The 18,612-nt window shown below is 43.6% G+C and overlaps 1 protein-coding gene across 1 annotated transcript in view; it reads right to left on the bottom strand.

Moving 5' to 3' along the window:
• EXOC4 (exocyst complex component 4) overlaps positions 1–18,612 on the bottom strand; it is a 361,901-nt gene that overhangs the window by 283,080 nt on the left and 60,209 nt on the right. Inside the window, exons 6-7 of the mRNA XM_054292411.1 lie at positions 17,895–18,138; positions 13,787–13,964 (exon numbers count right to left, since the gene is read on the bottom strand). Of these exons, the coding sequence (XP_054148386.1) occupies positions 13,787–13,964; positions 17,895–18,138 (422 nt within the window). The remainder of the gene's footprint in view (positions 1–13,786; positions 13,965–17,894; positions 18,139–18,612) is intronic.

Below are 18,612 nucleotides of genomic sequence, written 5' to 3'. Positions count from 1 at the left end.
CCAATCACTGTAATTGCTTTTTAATTTTTTTTTTTAGTCCCTGGATCAGGATGCTCAAGTTTCGATTGCAGGGTGATGTTTTACAGGGTTTTGGCTTGTTTGAAGAACCAAAAGCTTACCATGCACTGGAAGTTATTTTCACAGTAATTTTCACAAATGTGCCATCCTCTGGAATCTTTGGGGTTTTCCCACTGTTCCTCTTGAGTGTGACAGCAAAAGTGAAAATTTCTTTAAAAATACTTTCAAATCTCTGTTTCCTAAATGCCCAAGCAGTCCTGTGAGTATTGCAAGGCAGGCAGGACACTGAAAAATCAGGGTGGGCTTGGCAGAGATGAAAAATCTCACAAATCCACACTTTAAAACTGGTCCGACTAAAAAGAAAAGCGTCCTGTGGGAGAGCTGAAATCCCCCTGAAATGCAGGGTCTGATTCTGAGTTTGGTTCAATTTTTTTGTAATTGTTGTATGATTTTATGTATAGATATTGAATGGTTGGAAAGGCTTATATAACATATTTATTAAAGTTTTTGTAAATATATATTGTGTGTATATATATAGTATATTTTATATATCATATATATAATATATAAAAATATATATAATATATAATATATAGTATATAATATATAATATATAATATATAATATAATATATGATATATAATATATAATATATAATATATAATATATATTTGTAATATATATAATAGACAATATATTGTTTATGATATCTATTGTAAATATATATTTATTATATATTTATTAAAGTTTATGTATTGAGAAAAGAAAATTATTTGCTGTTTTGTTTTGTAGAGCTGTATGTTTTGTATTTTGAATATTAGTTAATAAAATTGTTTAACATGAAGGAAATGGTATGAGATTGTTTATTTAGTTAATAACTCAGTTGATTTGATTGTTTGAAGGTTGTTTTGAAGTAGTTTGAGGTAAAAAGAAGGCTGTAATTTAAAAAAATTAAGTTTAAAGTCATTATTATAGTTAGGTCTATATTGATTGATGAATTTTTTAATGTTTATATTTTTATTATTTTTATGTAAGAGGAAGGAATCAGCATCACTTTTCCTGAGAAATCACAAAGTTTTGGGACCATTCTCCACCACAGCTGTCACATGCACAGAAATCTCTGGCAACATCTTCATTTTTTTCATTTTTCCCACCTCAGCACCACGATGGACTCTGAGGCAAAGTCACCCTCGTGAATAAAAGCAAATCATCAGGAGAGGAACAATCCAGAGGCACCATCATTTATCACTCTGGCAGGAAAAGGGGCTGGAAAATGCAGTTTTTTCTAGGAGGGCACCACCCTGATTAAGCAGCGAGGGAATGAGCACCAAATGACTGTAATAAAGTGAGATCATCCCTTTCCTGTGTCCCAGATAATTCTGTGTTGTTCCAGTGTCCTTTGTCAGTAAAACCAGACAGATTCTGGCTATCACACTGAAGGGACAGCTCTGATTTATTTATTTACTGACCTGCTGGGAGGTGTGACTAATTTGGATTATTCTCCCTGTCACGGGCAGCAAATTCCAACTGTTTGAGCCCGGGAGAGGAAATTAATGACACAATTAACTTCTGTGCAATTGGAGTGCATCAGACAAGAGTTTTCATCTCAGGTGTTGCACAGGTCAGCCCTTGGAAAAGGCAGCACCAGCCCACCCATCCAACCTCCTGCTCCAAGCCTTTTCCAAAGGAGCTTCAACACAGAAGAATTGGTCAGAAAAACAGCTCTAGCGTCTATTAAAAAAAAGGAAAAAATTACACCAAATGTTATTTTTCTTGGAGGTTTACCTTCCTTTAAAATCATGTTATTATAATATAAAATTAGATCTGGGATTTTTCAAAGAATCCAAAGTAATTAGTTGTCCAATTCCCACTAGATTGCCAAGGGAGTTAGATCCTAAATGCCTTTGGCTCTTTTTGGAAAACCTCATCCATCACAGAAATTCACAGGGTGGCTCACCAGAAACTGCAGAAAAGCAAGGTCTGAGTTAACACATTGAGAATTAATTTTATAGCACTTTGCAGGGCCCCTAAGTCAGTGCTGCACTGGGAATAGTGGGCACCACCACCACCACATTTTCCACTGGAAAGTAACATTTCACCCACAGGAGCTGTGGCAAAAAGTGATCAGTGACATTCCAAGGGCTCTGGAGCACTAAAAATAAAGGGCAAAGCTCCACTCAGTAAAAGCACTGGGCCCACAGAATGCAGCACACGGGGAATTTTCCTTCTCTCCTTTAATATTTTGGGTTTTTTTTCCAAGCCAATGCAAAGCAGAGGGAGTGCAGCTTTTCTGACTGGAAAATATGGATTAACAATGCACCGCTGTTGTTTTTTAACCAGACTGCAGCTCCCAGCTTCACCCAGGGCACACCCACAGCCACAATTCCTTGGTCTCTGCCAGTAAATGAAGACCCCAAAGAGCTTTCCGAGGAATTTCATTACATTCAAGGTGTCAGGCTTATCCTGATTCTGTTTTCTTTTTTGTACTATTGTATTGTATTTGTGGGGTTCCCAGATGAAGGAAGGAATGGTGAATCTGACTTCATGTTCTCAGAAGGGTAATTTATTATTTTATGATGCTATATTATATTAAAGAATGCTAAACTAAACTATGCTAAAGAATACAGAAAGGATACAGACAGAAGGCTACAAAGATAATAATGAAAACTCCGGACTCCTTCCAGAGTCCCAACACAGCCTGACCCTGGATGGTCAAAGAGTGAAAACAATTCCCATGAATCCAATGAAACAATCACCTGTTGGATAAACAATCTCCAACCACATTCCAAAGCAGCAAAACACAGGAGAAGCAAACGAGATAATATTGTTTTCCTTTTTCTCTGAGGCTTCTCAGCTTCCCAGGAGAGAAATCCTGGGCAAGGGGATTTTTCCAGAAAATATGTGTTTGGACATTGCTTATCCAACAGGTGATTGTTTCATTTGTTTCATGTCATTTGTTTTCAGTCTTTGGCCAATATGGGCCAAGCTGTGTCGGGACTCTGGAAAGAGCCACGAGTTTTCATTATTATCTTTCAGCCTTTTGTCTGTATCCTTTAGTATAGTTTTAGTATAGTATTCTTTAATATAATATCATAAAATAATAAATTAGCCTTCTGAGAACATGGGAGTCAGATTCATCATTTCCTCCTTCATCCTGGGGACCCAGCAAATACCACAACAAATGCCCCAAATCTCAGCCCAGGAGCACAAACCCCGTGGGCTGCAGAGAGAAAAACAAGCAGGGTGGGACTGCCTGGGCTGAAGCTGGGATGGGACAATGAACTGCAAGGTGCAAATGGAGCAGAACTGATCCCAGGGAGAGACCCCGGGAGCGCTCGTGCATTTTGGGGCCGTTTTGGGTCATCTTGGGTGCAGCCCTGGCTGGGCTCTGATGCTGCCCAAGGTGCAGCCATGGAGGAGATCCTTTGAATGAATCCCTGCTTTATTCTGGGACTCTGCCCAGCCTCTGCTCTAGCTCAGCCTTCTCAATGATCGGGGGGATAAAAGCTCCAAAATTCCCAACATTCTGCTGGCAGGGAGCTGAGGGCTCTGCGAGGAGCTGCTCCCCATTCTCAGAGCACAGCAGGACACGTCCCCCATGGAACCACCAGGGATGGAGGTGGAAAAACACCCCTGGCAGTGAAGGACAAACCTCCCAAGGCACTGCAGGAGCTGCCTGGCTTTGCTAGCACTGAACTCAGAGACTGCAGGAAAGAACAGGGAAGGGAAGCAGCTGAAATCCGAGAAATCCATTGTCCCAACATCTTGGGTGCAGCCCTGGCTGGGCTCTGGTGCTGCCCAAGGTGCAGCCATGGATCCTTTCCATAAATCCCTGCTTTGTTCTGGGACTCTGCCCAGCCTCTGTCCTAGCTCAGCCTTCTCAAGGCATCAGAACCAGTCACTGCCTTTAAAGGCACTCACACAGGGACAAGTATGAGCTCAGCACATCAAAAGAGAGGTTTATAGTCCCATAAAACATGTCCACAAATGCTGATGAACTCCTTGTAGCACCTCCTAATTCCAGCTGACAGCAGGGATGAAGTGTAGCAGACACTGACAGAAAACAGGGGGGAAAAATATCCACACCAGAGCTGACAAATCTGTTCAAAAATGGTTAAAATAAAAAATACTGCACAAATCAGCAGCAGAATTTCCATTTTTTCCACATCATCCCAATATTTATCAACTCCAAGAAGGTGAAGGCTAACAAACCCTGCACAGGGTGGGAATTCTGCATCCTTTATTTCCAAAACTCACATTCCTGTTGGAATCACAGAGTCTCATCAGGTGTGATGGTCACTTCACACCCCTCTCAGTCCTTGTCAGAGAATCTTCCAACTTGAGAAAGAAAAGCTTCCAAGTGGCATCACTGGGGGAAAAAAAGCTGGAAAAAATTCTGTGCTCTCAAGTTGTATCAATTAAAAAGGATTTAATGATGGCCCAGGGTTCACAAGGCACAGGTTTTGTGCCAACTGCCAAATATCAAAGTAGGGAATGTGTCACTCCCTATCCTGCTTTCCCAACCTTTTCCTCTCAGCCTAACACCCAGCAGAGCTGACTTTGACTTTCACAACTCCACCAAACAGCTTTTTGAAATTATTTCTCTCTCCAAGAATTTGGGCACCTTTTTCAGCACCTTCAGCAGAGTTGAAGTTGCTTTTAACTCACATGGGTTGAGTTACATGAATATTTAGGCATAAACTCTAAAAAACCCTTTAAAACTATAATAAAACTGAATGTGAGTAACAATTAAAAGAAAAATCCACCTTCGATGAAGTTCAGAGAAACCTGATGCTCTACAGCATGGAACAAAGATGATGAATTTTTTTTCCTTGCTCATAAACTTGCAAACATTTTATTAAAGGAGTTAATATTTTTTAAATTTTCCCCAAAGCCCATTGACCTCCTCTGCAATGAGCTGCACAAGTGACTGTTCAAACAAATAATTTTTGTGCATTGTTCAAACACATAATTTTTTATTCTGGGCTTGATTTCTTTGAACTTCAGCATAAATGTTGGTGTTTGTGAAATGCTTTGGATCAACAGCTCCAGGATAAGAAGTGTCCAAACAAAAGCTGTTAATGCAGGAGTATGGCAGGAAAATTCTGCTTTGTCACCCTGCTAACAGAATATAAAATCAAAAATGGCACAGCTTGGTCACCAAGGGCCATCCTGGGAAAGAAAAGAATCCAATATCTGCAGCCAGCTCAGCTCTGGAGCTCATCCAGGTACCTGTTACCACATAATTCAGTTAGTTTTGAGCAGAGCTCAGCCAGGATCATCCTGTCAAAGAGAAAACACATCAATCTGGGGCATTTCTACTTCATATTCTCTGTTTTTAAAAGGCCAGGATGCCATTGCTATTGCAATTGATTCCATGAAATCTCTCTGCACTTCCTAACATGTTTTTTCACCTTTATCCAGGTCATTTCCACCATCCCAAATTCCAAGTGCATCTTCTTAAGAGCTTAACTAAATTACCAATCTATTTGCTGTTTGAAATTGCAAAAAGACTTGAATTTTTTAGGTAAATTGGAGCAAAGCTATAAAACATTTTAATAGAGAGGGGAGGCATGACATTACCAACCTTCTTGGAAGGCCAAAATTTAAAAAAATACCTTCCTGCAAAATCAGCTCATCCTTTTCTAGATCCAGAAAGATGAAACTCTTCTTGGGCCATAAATTTCCCCAGAAATTCTCATGTTCTTAGCAGCACATATTTGCAGAAAACACTGTAACACCCTGCTGGATTTATTCCTGCATGTGCTGAGCTCATGTCAAATAACAGGGGAGGAGGGAAAAGCATCAAGTGACCTACTCTAATTATTTAAATTCCATTTTTAAATATCAGCATTCTGAGGGGTGGAATTCTCCCTCCTCGCTGTCTCCTGCTGGAGCCTGAGTGAAGCTGTGTTTGTTTTTTAAAGCTGCACACAAATCCCATTTATGACCAACGCTCTCTCAAGGAGATGAGCATTAATGAGCCAAACCAGTCCAAGGGCAGCAGCTCCACACACTTCAGACCATTTAAAAAGAACCACAAAGATTGTCAGGCCCATTATTTGGAGGGTGACCACAAAGCCATTAAATATCCGTGGAGCCACTTTGTGCAAAATAACTGCTGTGGGTTCAAACCATCACCTGGTGAACTTGCAGCAATTTCAGAGATTGCTCTGGCACTCCAGCCAGGATTTATGGCACATTAACAGCTCTCATGCAAAGAGCTGATTTGACTTTCTGAGCACCAACTGTGGCACAAACATGCTTTTAAATGGAAAGGTTTATACCTGTGCTGAGCCACCCAGCAAAAACCACTTGGGTTTTCCATGAGCAGCTCCAGAGAGCAGCTTCAGCTGGCAGAAAAACCCTTCCCTTGCCAGGAAAAATCCTTTTCCTTTCCCTTTTCCATGGTGCCTTCCCTCCCTTGCCTGCTGCTGTGCCAGCCCTGCACAGTTCAGGGACCTGGGAGAGCACAAAAGCAAACCTTGGCCAAATCAGCTCCTTCAAATGAGATTCCTGGTTTTAGAGGAGAATCCTGCCAGAGCAAGAACATCTGGGCTGGGGAGAGGAAACGTGGGATGGCAGAGGTGGGATGGAGCTGAAACCTCTCCACACCTTTCCCACCGAGGAACTGAGGCTGCCCTGGTGCTTCAGGTTTAGTTTTTATATTTTTCACATTCTGAGCTGCTTTAGTGTGTGGGTCTGGGCTTCATATTATGGGATGGTGAGCTCTCTGCACAAAGCAGGGAGACAAAACATTGGAGGAGATCCTTTTAATGAATCCCTGCTTTATTCTTTAGCTCTGCCCAGCCTCTGTCCTAGGTCAGATTCTCAAGGAATCAACCCAAGGATGGGATGGTTCAGAAGCTGAGGGAGAAGCCTGCAGGAGTTTGGGTGAGTGCAGAGGCCACACCTGGAGCATCCAGCACAAGGAACAGCCTGGAGCAGAGAAGGCTAAAAACTCAGAAATGTGTGCCAAAATCACCCATTCTATGATTCTGTAAAAATTCTGTTTTCTTGGCTATTTGTTGAAATCAGATCTTGTGTGAAGTGGAAATAATGCCTCAGGTTTAGCTTTTATATTTTCCACATTCTGAGCTGCTTTAGTGTGTGGGTCTGAGCTTCACATTCAGGGATGGTGAGCTCTGTGCACAGAGCAGGGAGACAAAACAATTCCTGCTCCAGCTGGGCACCAAGGACAAATGAGCCAAATCTCAGCCCAGGAGCACAAACCCCGTGGGCTGCAGAGAGAAAAACAAGCAGGGTGGGACTGCCTGGGCTGAAGCTGGAATGGGACAATGAACTGCAAGGGGCAAATGGAGCAGAACTGATCCCAGGGAGAGACCCCGGGAGCGCTCGTGCATTTTGGGGCCATTTTGGGTCATCTTGGGTGCAGCCCTGGCTGGGCTCTGGTGCTGCCCAAGGTGCAGCCATGGAGGAGATCCTGTGAATGAATCCCTGATTTATTCTGGGACTCTGCCCAGCCTCTGTCCTAGCTCAGAACTGAACTCACCTGGGTGCCCAAGGGAACCAGGATTTTATGCCATTAATTCCCTTAAAAACCAGACAACTTCTCAGATTCCCACAGCAGAGCCATGAAATTCATCTCCAAATGCTCTCCCAGGACTCCTGGCCAAGTGTGACCCAGCAGATGCAATTTAAACGCAGCTTTTCTGCAAGATCACTTCACTGCCCAGCTCCATGCCCAGATGTGAGGCACAAAATTATTTAATTTCCCTGCTCCCTCCCTCAAATGCTATTCCTTTGGATAAGGAAGGATGTGGGGATGCTGGAGCATCCTTAGGAGAGGTTTCTCCAGGCTCAATGTCTGCTGTCTCCAGCTCTGCAGCAGCACAACAGGAGTGTGTGGGCAGAGAGGAGGCTTCAGTTCCTCCCTCCCCAGTTTCCTTATGGTTTCAGCAATGTTTGGGCTGCTAAATGACACCAATTTTGGAAAACACAGGAAAGCATTAGACAGAAAAAACCCCAAAAAAGGAACATATTAATTGTCAGTGTCTTCTCAGCAGACAGCTCACCAGAGAGCCTGCTAAAGATTTATGTCCCAGAGAAAATAGGTGTGATTTTCCCTCTCTTCTGTGGGAGGGAGAAAAAAATACAGACCCCAAAAAATTGACCATCATCAACTACAAATTCAGCACTAAGAAAAGAGAGAAGATCTCTTCCTTGGAGGCAGAGAGCTCCAGCCTGAGCTGTTACCTGGTCATGTCCCCAAACAGGACAAGTCACTGGTGGCTTCTCCTGCAGCAGGGTCCTGCAGCATTCCCTGGGTGCTGTCCCTGCAGGCCTTGTCCCCAGTCCCTCTGCAGCTCTGCTGGAGCCCCTGCAGGCCCTGCCATGTGCTGGGAGCTCTCCCTGGAGCCTTCCCTGCTCCAGGGAACATTCCCAGCTCTCCCAGCCTGACATTGGATCCATCTCCTCTACAAGACATTCATGGACCCAGGGCCTTCACTTGGAATCTCAGCAAACCATGAAGGGTCTCCCTTCCCTTCTCCTCTCTTTTCTCTTCCCATTTCCCATAAAAATCCCTTGGGATGGATTCTGAGTGTCCCAAATCCCAGAATGGTTTGGGTGGGAAGGGCCCTTCAAGCCCATCCCATTCCAGTCCCACCATCCCAGGCTGCTCCAGCCTGGCCTTGGGCCCTGCAGGGATCAGGGGCAGCCCCAGCTGCTCTGGCAATGCCAGCCCAGGCAGGAATTGCTCATTGCCAAGATGCCACCCATGGCTGCCCTCTGGCAGTGGGAGCCATTCCCTGGGTGCTGTCCCTGCAGGCCTTGTCCCCAGTCCCTCTGCAGCAAAACATGGAGAAGCTGAAGCTTCCCAGCTTCTCAAGAGAAAAAATCCTGGCAAAAGGAATTTTCATAAAATATGCCAGTGACAGAGCTCAATTAGCTCCACACAAAATGCCAAATTTAAGTTAAAATTTAAACAAATTTCCCTCTTCTCTCACTGATGGAACAACATGACCAAGGGCTATGCTGGCTGTGAGACAAGGAAATAACTTCACATGGTGTTTTCCTGAACAAGGTTGCTTTAATATTTTGACAAACTGCTTTTGTTTGTTTGTTTGTTTTCTAGCACTCCCCTACCAACTGGAAAAGGTCACTCTGTGTTCTGTGCTACTCCATTCTCAAAGAAGGTCAAAAATATTTCATATCTGCGTGTTCTGTACCTCAGCACTGCTCAGTGCTGAGAAACCTCTCGCACTACGCCAGAGTGCCTGGTGCAGTTATTAGGGAGAAATGCAGAAATTCAGCTCCAAAAAGGAGCTGCAGAAAACAACTCCTCCCCCACAACCCCCAATTTGCAGCCCACCATGAGCTCCTGTTATTTGGTGAAGACATGGAGAGATGTAACATGGATTTTCCTGAATTTCACATGCAGAGATGCACAATGCACAGGCACAGAACATTATCCCTGTGAATTCCACTGTGTGAGATTGTTCTGCTGTGCTGACTAAATTCCATTCACTGGGATTTGAAGGAATTGTATTCACTGGGATTTGAAGGAATTCCATTCATTGGGATTTGAAGGAATTGCATCACTTGCATTTGAAGGAATTCCATCCATTGGGATTTGAAGGAATTGCATCATTTGCATTTGTAGGAATTGCATTCATTGGGATTTGAAGGAATTGCATCATTTGCATTTGAAGGAATTGCATCACTTGCATTTGAAGGAATTGCATTCATTGGGATTTGAAGGAATTGCATCATTTGCATTTGAAGGAATTGCATCATTGGGATTTGTAGGAATTGCATCATTTGCATTTGAAGGAATTGCATCATTGGGATTTGAAGGAATTGCATCACTTCCCTGAGCCACTCCCACAAGTTTTCAGCCTCCCCCATCAGCTTTAAACACTTTTAAAACTGAGTTTTCTGCTCCCTCTGCTGCATATATAGGATTTCCTCACCAAAAATTATCCTTACACAGAAAAGCAGGTTAGAGATAATTTAGGCTTTGGGATCAAAGGTTTTCTTACACTCTGAGGTAAAAATATTTTAAGCCACTCCAGTGGAACTAAGGTACAAACACCGACAGGATTTTGAACAAAGAAATGCAGCATTTCCTCCCTTTCATGCCGGTCAATGCTCATCTCTTACCTTAAACCAGCAAGAGATTATGGATGTTAAAGTGCTGCTTTTATGCATTGTAAAAGCTCTTCTGGAAGCTTTTCTCACTCCCCCTGGCACCCAAGAACAATGAAACCTTTCCAAGGGGGTTGGTTTTGTTTTTCTTGGCACATTTTCCCAGAGATCTTGGTCAGACATTATCTGCCCAGCACACAAAGCACTTGGAGCGCTCACACCTCCACAGGTTTGAGTTCTAGCAATGCTGCTCAGGAACAGCCAATGGAAATCACTCCAAATTTCACCACACACCAGGGCTGAACCCATCCCAAACTCCCACAGAGGACAGGAATATCCAGCCTTGATGTTCTGCTGCACTGAAGGATCAGTCTTGGGAGTGCTCTTACTCCACAGTTTTGTCTTTCTGGAGCAAAATCTGCAGAACTCAATTTTTTTCTGGGCCTCAGGGATCACAGGAAGATGGCTGCAGGTTCCCCATCCCAAACCCATCCCACATATCCTTAAATTTAATTGTTCCCTTTTATTCTTCCCTTATTTATTCCCACTTCAGTTCTGTGACATTTTCTGCTGTGCAGAAAACCCCTCCTGAACCTCTGGCTGGACATTTCCAAGCAAATTTTTGCAAGAAGAGTATCTCAAACTGCACCAAGGGAAATCCAGCTTGGAGAGCAGCAAAAAGCTTTTCCAGCAAGGGGGAGAAAGTTCTGCAATGGCTGCCCGGGGAGGGGGTGCAGTCACCATCCCTGGGTGTGTTTAACCAGCCTGGAGGTGGCACTGGGTGCCAGGGGCTGGGCTGGGCTCCAGGGCCTTGAATTCTGTGAATTCTGTCAAATTCTGTAAATTCTGTAAATTCTGTGTAAGGAGCTGCAAGTTTGTGGCATAGGGAAAAGTGATGGAGATTCCTTTGATAATAATTCCTCTAGAAAGACAAATATGTGGGTAAGGAGTCAGTGAAGGGGATTGAAGGACCCACACCTTGCATTTATCATATCCAACTATTTAAAGAAATTGAGATATTTGGGTAAGGAAAAAAAAAATCACTGCACAGTCAAACAATCCTGCAGAACAACAGCAACAAACCAGCCCAAAACTGAAGAAGTGACTCAGGGCAGGAGGCAGAGAGCATTTTCCATCACCAGCCCAGAGCTGGAATGACCAACATAAATCCTTCCAGCTCCTGTAAATAATGCCAGGCTCACTTCTTTGACCTCCTGTTGTATTTGTTGGGATTCTCATGGCAGGAAGGAATGATGAATCTGACCCCATGCCCTCAGCAGGTTAAATTATTATTTTTTGATACTATATTATATTAAAAAATGCTATACTAAACTATACTAAAGAATACAGAAAAGATACTTATAAAAGGTTTAAAAAATAGTAATGAAAACTCATTACTCTCTTTCCAGAGGCCCGACACAGCTTAATACTCATTAGCCATTGAATCAAAACATTCACACCAAAACTCTAATGAAACAATCACCGGTCAGTAAACAATTTCTAAACACATTCCAAAAAAGCAAAACACAAGAAAAGTAAATCAGATAATATTGTTTTGCTTTTTATCTGAAGCTTCTCAGCTTCCCAGGAGAAAAATCCTAAGTGAAGGGATTTTTCCAGAAAATGGGAATGCCACAACCTCCTCTATCACATGGCAGGTGAAGTTCCACATCTGTGCACTATGTATAAAGGCAATCTCCAAATAAAGAAATAAATAAAAATCTACCAAACATGTGTTTAGCGTAACACAAAACATACAACCCAGCAAGAAGGAGAGAACAGAGATGTGACAGATGAGAGCTCTGCTGCTTGAGAGAGCCTCAGATCCCTGGGTGAGAGGCACAGCACCTGAATAAAGCCTAAGCAAGGCACAGCTTTAGTCTCTTGCAGCTAAGAGGAAGAATCAAATAAGAATTTGCTGCAAACACGCCGGCAGCAAGTGTCTGAGCTGCCTAAAGCCAGCCATAATGACAGCAGAAGACAAGCCATTAGAGCTGTGACACTTTATAAGACAGCCATGACATGGTAACACAGAACAAAAATGTCACTTTGAAAGCTGCTGATAAATCACTTGGTAGGCAAAAGGAATCAACCTTTCCAAACACCATAAGGATGAATCCACGGGAATTTTTTTTTGCTGATATTTAAGCTCTTTGGAGTTTTACAATCTGTTGTAAATGTGGCCACTTACCAAAAAAAAGCAAAGCTAAATCCCAGCACTGCTGAGTGTTGGGCACAACAGGTATTCTCTGGCATGGTTCTGAAGGGGTTTTGTATTTTTTTTGTATTTTATGTTGGGTTTTTTTGGTATTATTTTGTATTTCTTATACCTGCACGCTGAAAATGTGCCCACCTGAAGGATTCTTACCTGTTGGGACCCAGGACGTTGCTCTGGCTGCCCTGGGTGATTCCAGACCCTGGCAGGGGGCTCAGAGACCCTGGCACAGAGTCACAAACACCTGTGCCTTTGATTTTAGCCCATGGAAACAATTACCAACTTTGTGTGAGGAGTTACAAGCCACAAGAGTTTGAGTAGAATGATAGTGAATTTGTCACAAAGTGAAAAAGTAGAATTTTAGGGATTTAGAATGGGGGTTCAAGAGGCAAGATGGAGGAATCTGGGCATGTCCTGTCCTTCTTCTTCTCCTTCTTGCCCTCCATCTTCTGCTGTGATGGTGACACTTCTGGATTTGTTTAGAGTAGAGACAGACTGTCTAACACAGGTGATAGGTACTGGAAAATTATTGTAAATAAAGGACAGGTAGTTCTTAGTATAAAAAGCCAACACCATGTTCCAGGTTGCAAGGCAAGATGTATTCCATTACCATCTGTATGGCAGCTGTCTTTTGTCAAGTGGGCAGTTTGCCTTATCTCTTCCATAATCACTCCTCCCTTGGGAGGGGACATCTGCTGATAACAGCTATTGAATGTCACTGCATGGCTGATAAGAACTACAGCATCCCATTGGGAGATGTGAGCCCAGAGGGAGGAGCCAAGCATTCCTACCTGGATATAATCTGGAGATTCTGGAACACCAGCACAGCTTCTCCACTGGATTCCCCAGAGGAACAGCAGCTGCTTCTTCTTCCCCTGGATCTTCAGAGGAAGAATACATCCTTCTCTAGAGATCCCTGCTCCAACAGAACCACCCCTGACACTGCAGGAGGGCTGCAGCCACAATTCCAATGGGACTGCCACCAACACCCTGACCCACAGGGTGTCAGGTTGGGTTCTGACTCTGTCAGTGTTGTTCTAGTGTACTGCATTGTTTATTTTATACTTTTTTTTTTCTTCCCTATTAAAGAACTGTTATTTCCTGCTCCCATATTTTTTGCCTGAGAGCCCCTTAACTTAAAATTTATAGCAATTCAGAGGGGTGGGGAGGGTTTACATTCTCCATTTCAGGAGAGGCTCCTGCCTTCCTTAGTAGACACCTGGCTTTCCAAACCAAGATACACCACCCCAAGGACAGGCTGTGCCACAAACCCGACCTGCTGGACAGACCTCAGCAGGTCAGAGAGAGAATGTCACAGATAAGAGAAAATAAACAACCTTGAAAAGTAGAACTGAGGAATCTCAACTTCTTCAGTCACGGGGCTGGGAAAAAAGACTTTTAATACCTCAGGGCTCATCTCAATCACAGAAACCCGAGCCTTACCTGCAGGACATCCTGGATCTTCACCCACACGTCCACCATGTCGTAGAGCTTGATGTCCCCATCATGCTGGCTGCAGGGGGAGGCCACAGTCTGCTGCAGGTGGCCCAGCACCACGGCGTGCGCGGCGGCCACCGCGTTGAACTTGTCAAAGAGCAGCTCCAGCAGCTCCAGCAGCAACCTGGCAAGCACAGAAACAGCTCTGCTCAGCTTCTGGAACCTTCCACAGGCTCGCAGCAGTGCAGGGGGACAGGGCACTGTGGGTTCATGTCCTGTTTTGAGACATGCTGAAGTCACCTCTCTGTGGTATTGTATTTTTGGGGTGCCCCCGTGGCAGGAAGGAATGATGAATCTGACTCCATGTTCTCAGAAGGTTAATTTATTATTTTAGGATATTATATTAAAGAATACTAAATTAAATTATACTAAAGAATACAGAAAGGATACTTACAGAAGGCTAAAAAGATAATAATGAAAACTCATGACTCTTTTCAGAGTCCCAACACAGCCTGACCATGGTTGGTCATTAAGTCAAAACAATTAACAAGAAACCAATGAAACAATCACCTGTTGGCTAAACAATCTCCAACCACATTCCCAAGCAGCAAAACACAGGAGAAACAAATGAGATAATATTGTTTTCCTTTTTCTCTGAGGCTTCTCACCTTCCCAGGAGAAGAACCCTGGGTGAAGGGATTTTTCAGAAAATATGAATGTGACAGGGACTCACTTCAGCTCAGGTTTGGTATCTGAACATTCCTGAGGATTTTTCTCCTCATTCCCCTCCCTATATCAGCATTGCTCACTTTAAAAGTATCCTGTTTAGGGCTACAGAGAAGATAAAACCCATTAATAACTCAACAGTAATTAATCTGGACTAACATAATATTACAGCCCAATGTGAGAGCCCAGGCAGGGAAGGAAACAACCTGCCCTTCCCCCAGAAAAAAGTATGACAATAAAAACTGACTTACCCACAGAACCAGGATAAAAGGAATTCTTTTTGAGTTATTAAATTAATATGGCAGGTTTCAAATGACAGGAAATATCAGAAAGCTGAAATATCACCCCTCATCACTTCCCATGATTTTACTCCTATTTTACTCCTATGTAGCTTAAATTGTTTTACTCCTATTTGTTAGAGCTATAACACCATCTAAATGCACTGCACTGTACCTGCTCCTACAGTTCCCTACTGCCCAATTATCATAATTAAAGCACCTTTGCAAAGTCCTGAACAGTTTGTGATGAAGCAGTGCTGTGGTATTCACATTTTCTGGAAAAATCCCTTGGCCCAGGATTCTTCTCCTGGGAAGCTGGGAAGGCTCAGAGAAAAAGGAAAACTATATTATCTCATTTGCTTCTCCTGTGTTTTGCTGCTTTGGAATGTGGTTGGAGATTGTTTATCCAACAGGTGATTGTTTCATTGGTTTAACGAGAATTATTTTGACTCATTGGCCAATTGGGGCCAAGCTGTGTCAGGACTTTGGGGAGAGTCACAAATTTTCATTATTATCTTTTTAGCCTTCTGTCTGAATCCTTTCTGTATTCTTTAGTATAGTTTTAGTATAGCATTCTTTAATATAATATAGTATCTTAAAATAATAAATTAACCTTCTAAAAACATGGAGTCAAATTCATCATTCCTCCCTGCCACAGAGCACCCTGCAAATACAATACAGCACCATTACATTTTTTACTGGTGGAGAGCAGCAAAATCCTGCAGGAGCTCCCTGCCGTTTAATGAGCAACTCGAGTCCCCACATAACCCCACCAAAACGTGGAGATAACACTTCCCAAATCCATATGTTAGGCACTTGTAGCTCTGACAGACAGGCTCCATCTCATTTCCTGCAGCAGCTTTGGAGCCACCACATGCTCTGAGTGTGCCCAGCAGGAGCTGCGAGCCCCAGGGCAGGGCAGGAGCTGCTGCCTCTCCTTCTGCAGCACCCCCAGTGCTCCCAGGAACACGGAATGGATTGGGGGCACTCTCAGGATCATCCCAGGCTGCTCCAGCCCCAGTGCCCACCTGGCCTTGGGCACTGCAGGGATCAGGGGCAGCCCCAGCTGCTCTGGCAATGCCAGCCCAGACAGGAATTGCTCATTGCCAAGATGCCACCCATGGCTGCCCTCTGGCAGTGGGAGCCATTCCCTGGGTGCTGTCCCTGCAGGCCTTGTCCCCAGTCCCTCTGCAGCTCTGCTGGAGCCCCTGCAGGCCCTGCCATGTGCTGGGAGCTCTCCCTGGAGCCTTCCCTGCTCCAGGGGAACATTCCCAGCTCTCCCAGCCTGACATTGGATCCATCTCCTCTCCAAGACATTCATGGACCCAGGGGCTTCACTGGGACTCTCAGCAAACCATGAAGGGTCTCCCTTCCCTTCTCCTCTCTTTTCTCTTCCCATTTCCCATAAAAATCCCTGGGGATGGATTCTGAGTGTCCCAAATCCCAGAATCCCAGAGCAGTTTGGGTGGGAAGGGACCTCCAAGCTCATTCCAGGGACACCTCCCCTATCCCAGGCTGCTCCAATCCTTTCTTGGACATTGCAGTGATCAGGGGCAGCCCCAGCTGCTCTGGCAATTCCAGCCCAGGCAGGAATTCCTCATTGCCAAGATCCCATCCATCCCTGAGGATCTGAGAGAGCACCCTAAGAGTCATCACAAACCAGAAAAATCCGGAGTTTAAAAATCTGGGAGCAATTAACAATATTTTTATACACAAATGTAAAAGATGGCAGCACAAAGCTACTTGGAAAAGCTTATTAAGGAAGGAAGGGAAAGAAAGTTAAATTTTAAAAGTACCAAGAATGAGATCAGCAGTGGCTGTTATCAGATCTTCAGCTTTTCTAGCCAGGTTCTACAAATCATTTCTGTCTTGTACAACCAGAGGGGCTCTAAATCATTGCTGCATTGAGTCTCAAAAGGAATTACACCACAATTTCCCCAAGCAGGTCCTCAGCCTCATCCTTGGTCACAGAATGGTTTGGGTTGGAAGGGACTTCAGGGATCATCTGACAGCCTAATGAACAGTTCAGCAGTTCTGGGCACTGCACTGAGCTCAAATCTGAGGTTTTACAGAGCTCTGTTGAAGCAGCAGGGCCTTGTTGTTCTGATTTATTTTCCCCCTGACAGTAGGAAAGTCTCTGAGCTTTGATTTAAAAAGTGAAGCTAATTTAAGGGGTGGGGACACCCTTCCATCCTATAATTTATTCTTTTCAATATAAATGAATTCACCTGCTTGCTGTAAACTTCAGGTGTGATTTAGGTTTAGAACCAGTTCTAATTACGTCTGTACTCCACAAGAATTCAGGACACTTTCCATGAGCATCCTAAAGGCTCACACTCTGCAACAGCTGCCAAAACCCATTAAACCTTTGTGTGCCTCACTCAACCCTCTGGGCAGGTTAATGGCATTGATATATGGCCTGATCCAATTTATCAATTCCAACAGACAACCAGGAGCCACACAACCTCTCCAGACTGGTTCATAAAACAAGGATCAAGAATATGTTCCACTCCTGGCATCAGAAACTCAAATTCTGCCTTCTGACCCATCTAAAAAAATCTTATTTTCACTGTATCAGCACTGTAACTCTACAAAGTCTTCAAAACAGAATTGTTTCCCCAGCAGTGCTAATGAGAGGAATTTAAAAAGGAGTTTTTATCAGCTGATGTTTTCCTTGGGAGTGATTTTCCACTACAAATATTGCCCATAATGAAGATACACACTTTACTTTTCTGCCATTAATTCCCTTTGGACAATGACCACGACAATGTGGAGATGAATATTTCAGCTGGAAGAGATTCCTGCTGGAATCCTCGTGTTCCAAAGGCCACTTGCAGTGAATTCTGAGGAGCAGCACAATCACAGTGCCCAGCTGGCTCCCACACCTTGCTATTAACGTAAAACAATTAGAGACTTGGCCATACATTGGTGATGGAATTAGTTCCATACATGATTTCAAAGCTTTGCACCTGCATCAGCTTAATTGGACTCTGCCACACTCGAAATCACCGAGCTGAATTTTCTCATTTCAAGCCATATTATCAATTAAGACTTTTTTAATTTTTTTTTTTCTTGCAGCAATTGAGGGCTGGGAGTTGAAATCTCCTTACCTAGGCTGATTTTCCTGGGAAATGTTCTCCCCTCGCTGGTAGCCATTGTCAGCCACCTGGGTGGTGGAGCGCTTCACGATCTGCTTGAGCTCCTGCTCCAAGCGCTCCTGGATGGCTTTCACTGTCTCTGGGATCTTCTTCAGCTTGGCCAGCCCCTTGATGAGGATCCCCATGAAGACAGCACTGTTCTCCTCTGGATCCAGCTCTGTGTCCTCTTTGATTTCCAGCAGGCTCGAGTCTCTCACTGGAAGAGATTTTAATTTTTATTTTAGCAAGAACCCTGAAGAAGCAGCACAGGGAGCTCCTCTGGCTCCACAGAACTCCCAGCACGTGGAGGAACCAAAAATGAACAAAGAAACCAGAAACACTTGGATTTTAAGGGGAAGCAGTGGATGTTTCTGTTTGCTTGGGGACTTCCCTGGACATAAACCCAGCAGCCTGCACATTGGATTGATTTAGGAATGTTGTCACCAGTTGTTGTGGTGTTGTTGTGATGGTCCTCAGGATGAGGTGAGAGATGAAAATTGACTCCAAGTTCCCAGAAGACACATTATATTATATTATATTATATTATATTATATTATATGGAATTGTATTATATGGAAATGATATGCTAAAACTATACTAAAGAAAGAGAAAGGAGACATCAAAAGGCTAGAAAAGAATGAATAATAAAAACCCGTGACTGACCAGAGAGTCTGACACAGCTGGGCTGTGA

This window comes from Melozone crissalis, unplaced genomic scaffold (assembly GCF_028551555.1).
Source record: "Melozone crissalis strain CALT ecotype California unplaced genomic scaffold, PUWL_Pcris_2 ptg000110l_1, whole genome shotgun sequence".
NCBI lineage: Eukaryota > Metazoa > Chordata > Aves > Passeriformes > Passerellidae > Melozone > Melozone crissalis.
The sequence above is the reverse complement of the archived record's forward strand: the minus strand, read 5'-3'. Positions and strand labels throughout refer to the sequence as shown.